At 45.1% G+C, this 13902-nt stretch overlaps 1 protein-coding gene across 4 annotated transcripts in view; it reads left to right on the top strand.

Moving 5' to 3' along the window:
• ERN1 (endoplasmic reticulum to nucleus signaling 1) overlaps positions 1–8730 on the top strand; it is a 33003-nt gene extending 24273 nt beyond the window's left edge. For 2 of the 4 annotated variants that reach the window (XM_030506287.1, XM_030506289.1), the window contains 14 exons: positions 544–622; positions 1399–1561; positions 2564–2682; positions 3012–3203; positions 3712–3964; positions 4674–4764; positions 5103–5292; positions 5736–5835; positions 6248–6447; positions 6688–6835; positions 7256–7383; positions 7731–7854; positions 8024–8091; positions 8277–8730. In XM_030506287.1, the coding sequence (XP_030362147.1) occupies positions 544–622; positions 1399–1561; positions 2564–2682; positions 3012–3203; positions 3712–3964; positions 4674–4764; positions 5103–5292; positions 5736–5835; positions 6248–6447; positions 6688–6835; positions 7256–7383; positions 7731–7854; positions 8024–8091; positions 8277–8483 (2062 nt within the window). In that variant the 3' untranslated portion in view covers positions 8484–8730. Of the gene's footprint in view, positions 1–543; positions 623–1398; positions 1562–2563; positions 2683–3011; positions 3204–3711; positions 3965–4673; positions 4765–5102; positions 5293–5735; positions 5836–6247; positions 6595–6625; positions 6836–7255; positions 7384–7730; positions 7855–8023; positions 8092–8276 lie in introns of all 4 variants that reach the window. The other 2 variants (XR_003994364.1, XM_030506288.1) reach the window with 2 other exon arrangements.
• Positions 8731–13902: the final 5172 nt, after the last annotated feature.

Raw genomic sequence — 13902 nt, 5'->3', positions numbered from 1 at the left:
CTGCAAGTTTTAAAATGGTGAAAAGAATACATAAAAGCAGCTCTAGTAGTTCTCCAGCTGTTATTTTATATCATATTTGATCTTTTACTGTTAAAATCAGAGACCAAAAAAAACCTCATCTATCATAAACTTAGGAAAGGTACGTTCTAAACTTCTATCAGATGTTCTGTGTTGAACAGTTTCTTATAATGTGGAACAGAATTGGGTTTTTATAATGTGAAGCCCTTCAGGTTATAAGAAATGTGCACAGCGTTTTGGCAAGTATCAGTGATTGAATAATGCAGAAATAGGACTTGAATTACATCAAATGCATAATTGTGATGTGAATAGTCAACTAATAACACATTCATAATAACAAGAATGGCTTCATGGTGCAGCAGTACTTAAAACAATTTTACAGATCCAGGCTTTTCAAGTTATAAATATTGATGATTTGAGAGACTCCTGCATTTGTTCTGCAAGATTGTGTTGCTGAGGTTTTAGCTAGGATGGTAAAACATCTGTTTGTCTACTTCTTTCTAACACTTGCTGTTTTTCTTACAGACCAACTCTGTATGTAGGGAAATACTCCACAAGTTTGTATGCGTCGCCATCAATGGTGCATGAAGGAGTAACTGTTGTGGTAAGTTGGGAGCTGCAAGAGTTGAATGACACCTGCTGAAAAGTGCCTTTACAGAATTAGTGCTGTCCTAGCTTTAAAAAAATAGTTGAAATGGAAACATACGTAAAAATATATTAAAAAAAGACAACTTTACCATAATAAAATATGATTAAAATAGAAGATAAAACACTCAAGGCTGTTTGTACATCTGCAAGAAATTTGGTCTTAAATTGCAGATTGCTATCAAGAAATGCAGAGAGAATTCAATATTTCATGAAACAATTAACCGTAAGCCTTAGAATGCATGCCCGTGTTTCGGGAATCATTTCAAATGTCGCAATGCAGAGAAGAAAGTGCAGCTCACCAGGACTTGTGCCAGGCAAGTCTAGCAGGAGTGGAGCAGAGGTTGCCATGTGATATTGTTGGTGTGTTGTGGTTAATGTTAAAATTGCTGTTTTTTTCACCAAAGTAACTCCCTATAGAAAGGAAACTGCATCATAGTTTTGTTTTGCTCACACTGTGGCTGCCCAGGTAGGAAATAAAGATCCTGTTTAACTTTTCAAACAAAAGAGAGAGTAATCTCATCTCCAAGGCAACATGTGACTTTGAAGGTCTAATGTCCAAGGCTGTTGGAGCAGTTGCCAAGGGCACAGTGGCAGTATGTACTTACAATGACTTTGCTGCCAGTGATTTTTGTGTGCCCACCGACCTTGACCTCCTTTTTTTATTTAATTACCTATTTAAATATCGTAGGGACACGGTGCTTCCATAATTGTAACACCAATCTCTCTTTCTAGCCCCGTGGCAGTGCCATACCCTTACTAGAGGGTCCAAAAACGGAAGGAGTCACAATTGAAGACAACGGGGAGTGTGTTATCACCCCCAGTACGGATGTGAAGTTTTCAGGCAGGCTGAAAGGAAAGAACAAGCTCCACTATTGGAACGACTGGCTGTTAATAGGTACCCCAGTCCTATTGGTTTGTGTTGCTGTCTGGCAGGCTGTTCTAATCCAAATCGCAGAGCTGGTTTTCAGCTGCTTTAAATCAGTCACAATGACTGCCTGAACTCAGGCAATAATTACTGAATTCTGTAATCGTTTCTAATTTGTCTTCATTTGCATATGAATTCATGTCTTCAAGTATACACTTGTTTTTCTCAAGGCCCCAGCTTTATTCAGTGCATAGGATGAAGAGTGCTTAGCTCAATATGTGGAACATTGTTTATTGTTTATTTGCCCCCTCCTTCAGTGAGGTAACTTATTTACTGTAAATATTGTATTCTGGTTCCTTTGGATTTTTTTGTTGTGCATAATGCTACTTTAATTCTTATTATATGGATCATATGTATCCCTGTTTCACAGATGGAGGGTTAAGGTACAGAGGCTGAAGGTAACATTAATAGTGTCAGCCTGTCCTGTGTGTCCCAAATCCCCAAATTTTGGAATTGGCTTTTCAGGGCATTTAAAATTTTGCTTCAAAAATGAAGAACTGTCTGAAGTTCAGTTTTAAGTGATGCAAGTTTGTAATTAAGTGATATATGCCATGGGATCCCTGTGACAGGAACACTGTGTAACTTCCAGCTTCTTTAACTGCCGCCTTTCTCTTCCTGTGATCCCTTTGTTAATAACCCATGGTTCCCTTTCCCTTCAGAACCATTTCATATCTAGAACATGATCTTCACCTCAAGACCACATCACAAAGCAAAACTACCTGAGAGTGAGCCAGCTAGGAGGAATAATGGGTGTTCCTCTAATGGTTGGGAACCAAATCCACAGCTGCTGCTTGAGGATCGTGGTCACTATACCACAAGGAAAATGTTTTAATTTGAGCTTTTGTTCTGTCATGTTCTCAAGCTGTTTATAAATCAACTTTATAGATGCGCTTCAGCAAAGATGCTGAAATCAAGGATATCTTTCTGAAAAAGGGACAACTTTTTATTTCAACAAATGTGTTTTATTTAAAGGGCACCATGAAACGCCATTATCTGCCCCTACAAAGATCCTGGAGAAATTCCCAAGTAACTTACCTAAGAGGCCTGAAAACGTGATTCCAGCTGACACTGATAAAGCCACTATTGAAAAGGTTTGTGTTGAGAATAATCATCTTACTGGATGATGGAAGAATATAGAGGAGTAGAAGGGAAGGACTCGGAAGGAAAGCAACATGGAATTACTTTGCACTTTTTTGTGTCAGATTTTCATGCACTTAGCACATAGAACCACTGGTGTGATGCCATGTCATTCCTTATTTCACAACCAGGGATTTCAGCTGCCTTTTTTTTCTTTCACATGCAAAACTTTGTCTTTGGAAGGGTTAGAAATCATTAAAAATGATTTAGCAGAAAGACTGGCATGTAAGTGCTCCATTACCCATGAAGATACTGAGCTAACAGCGCTTCCATTGCCTCTTAGGTGATTGATATCGTTGAAGGTTCCTCCACAGAAGTGCCTCCTGATGTTCCAAAGGATATTGAGGAGAAACCTGCTCGGCCTGTCCCTCGGCCAGAGGCTCCTGTGGACTCCATGTTGAAAGACATGGCCACCATCATCCTCAGCACCTTCCTGCTTGTGGGCTGGGTGGCTTTTATCATCACTTATCCAATGGTAATGCTGACTCAGCTTGGTGGGCTTTTGAGTTTTGGGAGGGTCAGTAACATTTTACAGCCCAAGAAATGACACAGGAGTTAGAAAGTAACACACTACAGGGTTTTCTTCCCTCCTCACCCAGACTACAAATTTGATGTAACAGGTTTTTTGTGTTATTCTTTTCATGGATATGATCTTAACCCCCTTAGCTTCACTCTTCTCTTCCTCACTTCACCACTGTCAGGTTTTCCAGCCTTTGGATCAAAGCCTTTATCCCTCTGTGGTTTAAAGACACCTAGTCACTCTAGAAACAGCTTTTGCCATACTAACCAACCAGTGCAGTTTCTCAGCTTTGCAGTGGCAGCGCAGATGAGTGAAAGCTCCTCAGCTTGCTTGGCTGGTAGTGTCGTAACAGATTTTCCCCTCACCTTTTGGATGTAGCTACCCCAACAGCTGTAGAGCTCCCTCTTGTGCCATGACTGTAAAAACTTCCCTCCACTTACGGAACTGAGGTCCTTTCCCACAGAGTGTCCATCAGCAGCAACAGAGGCAGCATCAGCTGGAAGAGAAGATACAGCTTTTGCAGCAACAGTCACTGCCCTTCCGTGCTCCCAGCGAGCTGCCCCCAGAAGCAGATTTCTTGGACGCCTCCTATGGACGCGCAGAGAGCTCAGCTACCAGCACGCCGAATGTGTCCCCTCGAGCATCAAACCATTCTGCCTATTCCAACATCTCCACATCCGATGTTGGGAGCTGCCTCTCTGCTGAGCAAGAGGGAGGTAAAGTTGATCCAGTGTCTTTTATTGTGAGTCTCTGATTGCCCAGAGTGTGTGAGAGTGCAGCACAACAATTAAGATACTGATGATACTGCACAGATCAGAAAGCTGAAAAGGACCGGCAGTCTCACGTAGTCTGGCCGCTTGTATACATGATGCTGGTGTGCCATGCCCTGACCTTCAGCAGGATTATTTGCTTTAGAAACTAAACATCCAGGTCATAACTACCAGCTGAAGGATTATATTGTCCATGGCAGTTTAGTCTTGTAACATGTAGCCACTCCAGGGAGAGGTTCATTTAAACAAAAATACATATTATTATGATTAACTGGAGTCAAACAAGGATTATACAGCACGACCTGCCTTCCAGCCTGATCTACCTGTGCACTCTCCAGGCAAATCAGGAGAACTGCTGGTAAACCCACTTCCATAATGGTCAGCAGCATTTCCTAAACTTGACAAGACAGCTGTAAAACCTCCTAGAAAGAGTTTGTCTACTGAGAACCACCCATCTCTTATACTGTCTTGAGACATTATCAGGTGTTGTGTACAGAGTGTATCTGACACTGGATGTTAGACCAATCTGTTTTGATCATCTGTGCTGTTAATTTAAACATGAGCCAAGAGACACTGTGGCCCTGAAGGATGTGCAGTTGCAAAAGCCTGACTTGACCCATTTGAAACCAGTTCCTGTTTCTTGGGTTATGTTCAGATGAAGATGCAAACAGAGTGATGGTTGGCAAGATTTCCTTTAACCCCAAAGATGTATTGGGACATGGAGCTGAAGGGACAATCGTTTACAGGTAGGAGACAATACGTGCATTCAGCATTAAATAGACCAATAAATGTCTTATTTGTATTAAGTCTTCTTTTAAAATAAAATATCCCCCTGTATCTAATAAGAACAAACATAACACCTTTAAAAAAGTATTTTGCATGTGTCTGGAATATTTCCATGCAGTGTTTCTTCATGAGCAAAAATGACTGTACTTCCCTTAGAAATGTTTAATGACCAAACATATCTGTTTCCAGCATGAGAAATGCTTTAATGTGCCCCTGTAAACATCTGTTGTCGCTTGCTTCAAACTTGCCATGTCTACAGAAAGTGCAAAGGGTGCTGTGGCTTTCCTTCCTGCTGCAGGGGGACGTTTGATAACCGTGATGTTGCAGTGAAAAGAATTCTTCCTGAGTGCTTCAGCTTTGCAGACCGTGAAGTGCAGCTGCTGCGAGAGTCGGATGAGCATCCCAACGTGATCCGCTACTTCTGCACGGAGAAGGACCGGCAGTTCCAGTACATCGCCATCGAGCTGTGTGCTGCCACCTTACAGGAGGTAAGAATTTGTGACAGCCTCCTCCTGGAAGGCGTTCTGTTTCCTTTAGCTTGGGTTGCTGAAGTGCCTGCTGCAGGAGGTGTTCCAGTTACTCCCGCCATCGCCTCTGTGACAATTACACATTCTTACAACAGGGGTGTTTTCGGACCTGTAGAAAGACACCCTTCTATTCATCCTCCCTCTCCTACCAGCCGGACTTTGAAGACTTTTGCTTCTGGAGCACAGGGCTATACAGAATTCTAGTGCTGAATGACATTTTAGAGAGCAATCACCTTCAGCCGAAAATGAAAGGTTCTTTTTCCATGTGTCACCAGCTAGCACTAGTTACCCAATCTTTTTTTTATTTTCCATGGGTGTGAGCAGTATGGGCTTACTATTAATGCAGAGGGTAACAATAAGCAATTTTGTGGCTCAGTCTCCTGTTTTTCTGTTGTCATTTATAGTACGTTGAGCAGAAGGCCTTCAGTCACCATGGCTTGCAACCCATCACTCTCCTGCAGCAGACAACGTCTGGTCTTGCTTACCTGCACTCCCTCAGCATTGGTAAGAATGCCTCTTGTTCCAGTATTGGATGGGGAGTGGTATTTTTTCTTAACTTAAAAAAGAGAAACTGTTCTGGTGCTGCGAGCTTGTTTATTCAAGCCCAAAGAGTATTGTAGAAGCTTCACTTAGTGCTGGCAGCAGTTATGTCTGTCCTCAGACACTGCCGTTGTCCTGCAACATTCTGCTGCACAGTCAGGACCATTTGTTCAGGGTGCTGCATTTTTTGGATCAAGTCATGTAAAACATAATGACTAGTGGTGATGGAATAAAAGAAGTTATGAGCCTCCACCAAAGACAATAGTTTGAGGTCAGGACTTTGGTTTTACAAATGGTGGTTTTCAATGCAAATACATAAAAAATTTACAAATATTGTTGGGGTTGCCTGGAGTGGATAAATGGGTGTTTGTAATAGTCCACAGGGACCTGAAGCCCCATAACATCCTCATCTCGATGCCTAATGCCCATGGGAAAGTCAAAGCCATGATCTCAGACTTCGGCCTGTGCAAGAAGCTGGCAGTGGGCAGGCACAGCTTCAGCCGCCGGTCGGGTGTGCCGGGCACCGAAGGGTGGATTGCCCCTGAGATGCTGAGTGAAGACTGCAAAGAGAACCCTGTAAGTGTTCATCTTTCCAGCAGGTACCCTGGGAGAAGGCAGCACAACCAGCGGGTGGCACATGGTTGCAGTCAGACTTTAAGACACACAGTACTTGACGCCTGGGCATTCATGCTGGCTTGCAGCTGAATCTGTGATTCTGAAAAGTTTTCTTCTGCTCTTAGATGCAAAATAACCAATGATCGAAGTCTTCAGGGGACAAACAATGTGTTATTGCTATTAAAGGTTGTTTATTTGCAGACATATACCGTGGACATCTTTTCAGCTGGCTGTGTCTTTTATTATGTGATATCTGAAGGCAGCCATCCCTTTGGCAAATCTCTGCAGCGGCAAGCCAACATTCTGCTGGGTGCATACAGCCTGGAGTCTTTAAATGCAGGGAGGCATGGTAAGAAAAGCTCGGTAACCATAAAGCACTGCAGCTATAGTGACCTTCCCCCGGGTGTTTAAATGCCAACAGAAAGGACAGAGCTATGACCACAGTGATTTCCAGCGTGGCAGTGTTGAAAGTTGTACAGCTAATGTAGTCCTCAAGTAAAGCTCTTAAAGCTCATACTCCAAAGCATCTCTGGCTTACACAGTCTGGAACCCCGTGAGCTTTACTGTACAGTTATTTCATGTATTTAAAGGGTAAGAAAGAACTGAACTTTGATTTTCACAATCACACTGACATTGTTGGCAGCACAGCACATCTATGCAGGCAGTACTTGAGCTAGTGGGGCTAGTGCTCAGGGAGCAGAGAACATAGTTTTCTAAAGTACAAAACACTACATTTCCCAACAGCCTGTTGTCACCCTTTTCCTTGCAGAAGACATAGTCGCTCGTGATTTAATAGAGCAAATGATAAGTATGGACCCTCAGAAACGTCCGTCTGCCAGCTGTGTGCTGAAACACCCCTTCTTTTGGAGTCTAGAAAAACAGCTCCAGTTTTTTCAGGTTTGTGTTGACCTTTTCTATCCTTTCAGTTGTAAAGATGCCTGTAGGCATCTTATTCAGGTCTTGAATTCAGTCTCTCCTGGCTTTGTGGATGTTTGAGGTGATGGAATCCACCATGTTACTATGAGGAATGAAGAAGTAAAGATGTAATAGCCAGGTGGTATCATGTTTTACTCTGTGACAAAAGGGCTTTGGCAGCATCATCCCAGAAACTTTTGTGTCCCAGTCCCAAGTATAACATTACATGTTATCATGAAGCAGAATCATAACCCCGTTATCAGGACAATTTTAAATTGTTGGGAAAAGCTTGGAAATAAAACTAGAACTAACCTGAATGCCTCTTCCAGGATGTTAGTGACCGGATAGAGAAAGAAACTTTAGATGGTCCAATAGTCAAGCAGCTAGAAAGAGGTGGAAGAGAGGTGGTGAAACTGGACTGGAGAGAGCACATCACTGTCCCTCTTCAGACAGGTAACGGCCCTTTAATTTGAAGCAGCACTTTGCTGACAATAAGTATGTGTTTATGTATCAAAACACATCCATGTGTGCACGTGACTGTGGGCAGACAGATCTGACTTTTGAAGCCAGCAACTAAAACTGCACCAAAGCACCAGAAGAAATCCTGTCGTTTCTTTTGCAGACCTTCGAAAATTCAGATCCTACAAAGGAGGCTCCGTGCGGGATCTTCTGAGGGCAATGAGAAATAAGGTAAAGGACTTCGTTCCATAAGCAACACGCACACTACGGTTCTGCCTCCATTTGCTGTCTGTCTTAGGTATTGAGCTCCTTTACAGTCAACTAGTAGGTTACTTTGTCTATGGGAGACAGCTCTCTTTAAAGAGGATCTGTGAACACAGACCCTCTGACTGAGCCTTTCTCTTTTTCCCGTACAGAAGCACCATTACAGAGAACTGCCTCCCGAAGTGCAAGAGACCCTGGGCTCCATCCCAGATGATTTTGTATGTTACTTTACAGCTCGTTTCCCTCACCTGCTCCTACACACCTACCACGCTATGCGTATCTGCTGCCATGAAAGACCGTTTCAGCATTACTATAGTCAGGACTCTGCAGAACTGAGCCTTGCAGGAGACACTGTTTGAGAGGAGGGGGATGGAACTTTCTTCTTTGGGACCAACATTCCAAGCACAGGGCTGTGACACAGGCCTACCTTTAGCAGGGAAAAGAGGGATCAAAGAGCTGAATTCTCTCTCTTTGAAGAAACCAAGCTTCCAAAAAGTGCCTTGTACCTCTGCCTGCGCTGGACCAGGAGATGGTGGGAGCCCAAGGAGCGAGTGGTAACTTCAGAAAAGCAATGAACCCTGGTGATGGAGTTATTCTCAAGATGGTGAAAATGGAGAGCAAAAGCTGGATATATCCATCACCCAATATCCCTGTACTGTATGTGATTTTATAACTGATGTGTTTTACTACAAAGAATCAAACACAGTGATTGAAATCATAGCATTGCTGGGGACTGGGATCTGCAAAAGGAGCCTTTTAGTTGTAGCAAATCCCCAGAACCTGCCATTGCACTACTGCCACCTTACGCATTAGGCACACCACAGTGATCATAAAGGGGTTTATGATTATCCAAAACCAGTGGAGAGAGTACAATTTCTGCTTGATCAGTACTAACCTGGAAAGTCAAGTCCTTCATAGCCGAGCAGATGTGATGTTCTAAAACATACTCATTTGAGAAATCCGTTAAAGGCTTACCTTTGAAAATAAGCCTCATTGTTTAAATATCAACCAGTATTTACAGGACAGCTTAGACTTGACTTAAATCACAGTATCAGAACAGATCTAGGCAGTGACAGTAGAGCAATACACTGCTGCCAGCCATGAGCTGCTCACGCGTGGCTAATCATGATTTACCTACAGTGAGTGTCCTTCCGGGCCCGTGAAGCAGGAGCACCAGCGCCAGAGGTAAGATGAGCCCTGGGGAAAAAGGAGCTAAATAGGAAAGAAGGAGAGCCGTACAGCACAGGGAAAGCAGGGGCCCTGGTTTTAACGGGCATGATAAAGCTGTAAAAGAACCCCCTGTTTCCTGTTTGTAGGGGTTGCAGATTACATCAAGCCTCTGGTTTTAAAGATGCAGTATTTCTTTTCATTGGCCAAAAGCTGTGACAAAGCATTAATTGTGGGCAAAGGAGGAAGAAATGCTGAATTCTAATGGAAGTGGGGTGTTCTTTTACAATATATTTATTTAACATATTTATATTTATTTAATTTTTACTACAAAGTGGTATCAGATCCAAGTGGTACAAGTACAAAGCATGCCAAATCGGTGTTAATCGGGTTCGTGTTGATACTTAATCATGTTATAACTGGAAGAGGAAAGGGATACTGCATCTTTCAGTGGCATTCATTAAAGGAGAAATGACAAAGTAGGAATTTGTATGACAGAGCCGTTGTGTCTTAAACTTATAAATAATTATCAACAGTGCTGTATGTACTGTACACATGGACAGTCTGACTAGGTACATACAGCTACTTTCTGGGAAGTTTCTTTCCTCATTTTACAATGTACAAGATGCCAATGGTGTGAGTTACCTGTTTCTAACGTTTGAAGCAAACCAATGGTAGTTTCACCTAGGAAGAGTCAAAGCCTATTTCATATTTTTGTACTCCTCATGTAAAGCTCTTTTGTAAGTCTACTAAATAAAGACTTGTACTCAGATTGGAAAAAAGCAACCTGCTGCTTCGGCGCTGGGCTGTGCCCACAGCAGTGAGCCACTGCGGCACGTGCGGCCAGCGCAGCTTTGGAACCAGGCCTGGAAGGAGGTAAGAACGTGCTGCTGGTGTGCAGGGCCTGCAGCCACCGCCTCCTGCTGCAGAGCAGGGGCCTGACAGAGCCAGGGGCTGCTGCAGGAAACTCTGCACAAACATGCACTGACACACACGGGGACAAACGGACAAAGACATGCACAGACAGATGGAGGGACGGGGGGAGAGACAGAGGGACGATGGCCAGAGGGAAAGAGACAAAATGATGGGGTGGGAAAAAGAGAAAGGCAGACTAACGGGTGGACGGACTGACTGTCCCTCCTTCTGTCTGTCTGTCAGTCCATCTGCCTGCCTTTCCCTCTGTCTGTGTGTCCTTCAGTCAGTGTATCTGTCCATCTGCCAGTCTGTCCATCTGTCGGTCTGTCTGTATGTCTGTTCATCCATCTCTCTGCCAGTCTGTCTGTCCTTCTGTCCATCTGTCAGTATGTCTGTTGTCTGTCTGTCCATCTGTCAGCCCATCTCTCTCTCTCTCTCCATCCCTCTGTCCATCCTTCTCTCCATGTTTCTGTCCATCTGTCTGTCCTGTCAGTTTGTCCATCCATCAGTCTGTCCATTTGTATATGTCTCTCAGTCTCTCCACCCTTCTCTCTATCTGTCCTTCCGTAAGTCATTCCGTTTGTCCATCGTCTTTCTGTCAGTCCTCTGTGTGTCTGTTGTCCGTCCATCTGTTCCTTGTCAGTCTGTCCATCTGTCTGTCACGGGCTGTCTGCCAATCCATCCGTCTATCCATCTCTCCGTCCGTCTGTCCGATGGACAAACAGATGGACACCCGGACTACAAGAAGGACAGAGGGACAAACAGACAAAGGGATAGAAAGATGGACAGAATGACAGAGGAACGGACGGATGGACAAAGAGACAGATGGACAGACAGAATAACGGACAGAGAAATGGAGAGAGGGATGGACTGGCAGACCAATAGACAGAGGGACAGATGAATGGAGAGACAGACTGACGGACAGATGGAAGGAGAGGAGGACAGACGGATGAACGGACAGACAAACTGACAGAAGGACAGACTGACAGACTAAAGGGACGGACAAATGGATAAATGGGCAGACAGAAAGATAGACAGAGGGACAAACAGCCAGACTGATGGACAAACCAACAGAGAGAAGGACAAACAGAAAGAGGGATGGACGGACAAAAGGACGGACAGATTGATAGACGGATGGCTAGAAGGACGGACAGAGGGACAGACAGGTGGATGGACAGACAAACCGACATAGAGGACAGACAGACAGACAAATGGCCAGACTTACAGACAAACCAACAGGAGGACAGAAAGATGGATGAACAGAACGATGGACTGACAGACGGGCCCACAGACAGACAAATGGCCAGACCGACAGCGAGAAGGATGGATGGACAGACTGATGGACAGAGAGAAGTACGGACAGCTGGATGGACAGATGGACAAACCAACAGAAGGACAGACAGAAAGACAGACAGATGGGCAGACAAACCAACAGAAAGAAGGGCACACAGAAAGGTAGATGGACGGACAGACAGGCAGACAAACCGACAGAAGGACGGACAGACTGACTGATGGACAGACAAACTGACGGAGAGAAGGACACATAGAAAGATGGATGGACAGACAGATGGACAAACTGACAGAAGGATGGATGGACAGACGGAGAGGACGGATGGACAGATGGATGAACAGACACACAAACCAACAGAAGGACAGACTGATGGACAGACTGACAGAGAAACGGACTGACGGATGGAAGGACAGACTGACTGATGGACAGACAGACAGATGGAGAGAGACAGACTGATGGATGGACGGACAGACAAACCGACAGATAGAAGGACGGGCAGACAGATAGACAAGCCAACAGAAGGACAGACAGAAAGACAGACAGATGGACAAACAGCCAGACAAACCCACAGAGAAGGACACACAGAAAGCTGGACAAACAGAGAGGACAGACAGAGGGACAGACGGACAGAAAGACAGATGAATGGACAGACAAACCGACAGAAGGACGGACCAACTGACCGATGGAGAGAGACAAAGACTGACGGACAAAGAGACAGACAGATGAATAAATGGACGGAAGGAAAGACAGACTGATGGACAGATAGAAGGATGGTCAGACAGATGGACAGACAAATGGCCAGACTGACAAACCAACAGAGAAGCACACACAGAAAGATGGATGGATGGACAGACAGGGAGACGGAAAGACAGATGGACAAATGGAGAGGACAGACAGAGAGATGGACTGATGGATGGAGAGAGGGACACATGGACGGATGGACAGACGGCCAGCCAGACAGACACATGGACAAACTGACAGAGAGAAGAACAGACAGACAGCCGGACAGAGAGGAGGACAGACAGATGGGTAGAAGACGGATGAACGGACAGACAAACTGACAGAAGGACAGACTGACTGAGACAGAGAGATGGACTGATGGATGGAAGGACAGACAAACCAACAGAGAGAAGGATGGACAGATGGACAAACCAACAGGACAGGCAGAAAGACAGATGGACAAAAGGCCAGACTGACAGACAAACCAACAGAGAGAAGGACACACAGAAAGATGGACAGACACGCAGACGGAAAGACAGATGGACAAATGGACAGGCAGAGAGGACGGCCAGAGGGACAGACAGACGGATGGACGGAGAGATGGACGAGCAGACAGACAGACAGACTAATGGAGAGACAGACTGACAGACAAAGAGACAGACGGATAAATGGATGGACAGATAGACAGATGGACAGACAGATGGACAAACGGCCAGACTGATGGACAAACTAACAGAAAGACAGATGGACAGACAGACAAAAGGACGGAGAGATTAATGGACAGACAGATGGACGGATAGAAGGACGGACAGAGGGACAGACAGGTGGATGGACAGACAAACCGACATAGAGGACAGACAGATGGACAAATGGCCAGACTTACAGACAAACCAACTGAGAGGACAGAAAGATGGATGAACGGCCAGACTGATGGACTGACAGACGGGCCCACAGACAGACAAATGGCCAGACTGACAGTGAGAAGGATGGATGGACAGACTGATGGACAGAGAGAAGTACAGACAGCTGGATGGACAGATGGACAAACCAACAGAAGGACAGACAGAAAGACAGATGGACAAAAGGCCAGACAGACAAACCAACAGAAAGAAGGGCACACAGAAAGGTGGATGGACGGACAGACGGATGGACAGAGAGACAAACGGACAGATGAGGACGGACAGATGGAGAGAAATGCAGAGGGGTGGATGGAGAGACAAACGAACAAATGGACAGATGGATGGAGAAAAGGACAGAGACAGACACATGGACAGAGAGAGGGACAGAGAGATGGACAGAGGCACAGAGACACACATAGATGTATACACAAAGACACAGACAGATGCAGGGATGGACATCCAGAGACAGCCACAGAGACACAGGCGCACACACAGACGCACACCCAGACATGGACACCCACACTCCCACAGACACCTACATTCTCGTTCCGGGAGCACTGACCCTCCCTGCAGTTCCGGGATCCTCGTTTCCTTATTGACAGTCCCCGGCAGGTGAGCAGCTCCGACAAGCACAGGGGCACGGTGCCGCTCTGGCCAGCAGCAGCGCTGGCACCAGCCACACCAGCACATTGGGGGTTTTCTGTGAAACCCAGCTGGTAAATGACCACGTGGTTTCCAGGAAAACTAAAGCCCGGCAGGCAGCTCTGCTGGAGCAGGCTGAGGGAG

Source organism: Strigops habroptila, chromosome 14 (genome assembly GCF_004027225.2).
Source record: "Strigops habroptila isolate Jane chromosome 14, bStrHab1.2.pri, whole genome shotgun sequence".
NCBI lineage: Eukaryota > Metazoa > Chordata > Aves > Psittaciformes > Psittacidae > Strigops > Strigops habroptila.
The sequence above is the reverse complement of the archived record's forward strand: the minus strand, read 5'-3'. Positions and strand labels throughout refer to the sequence as shown.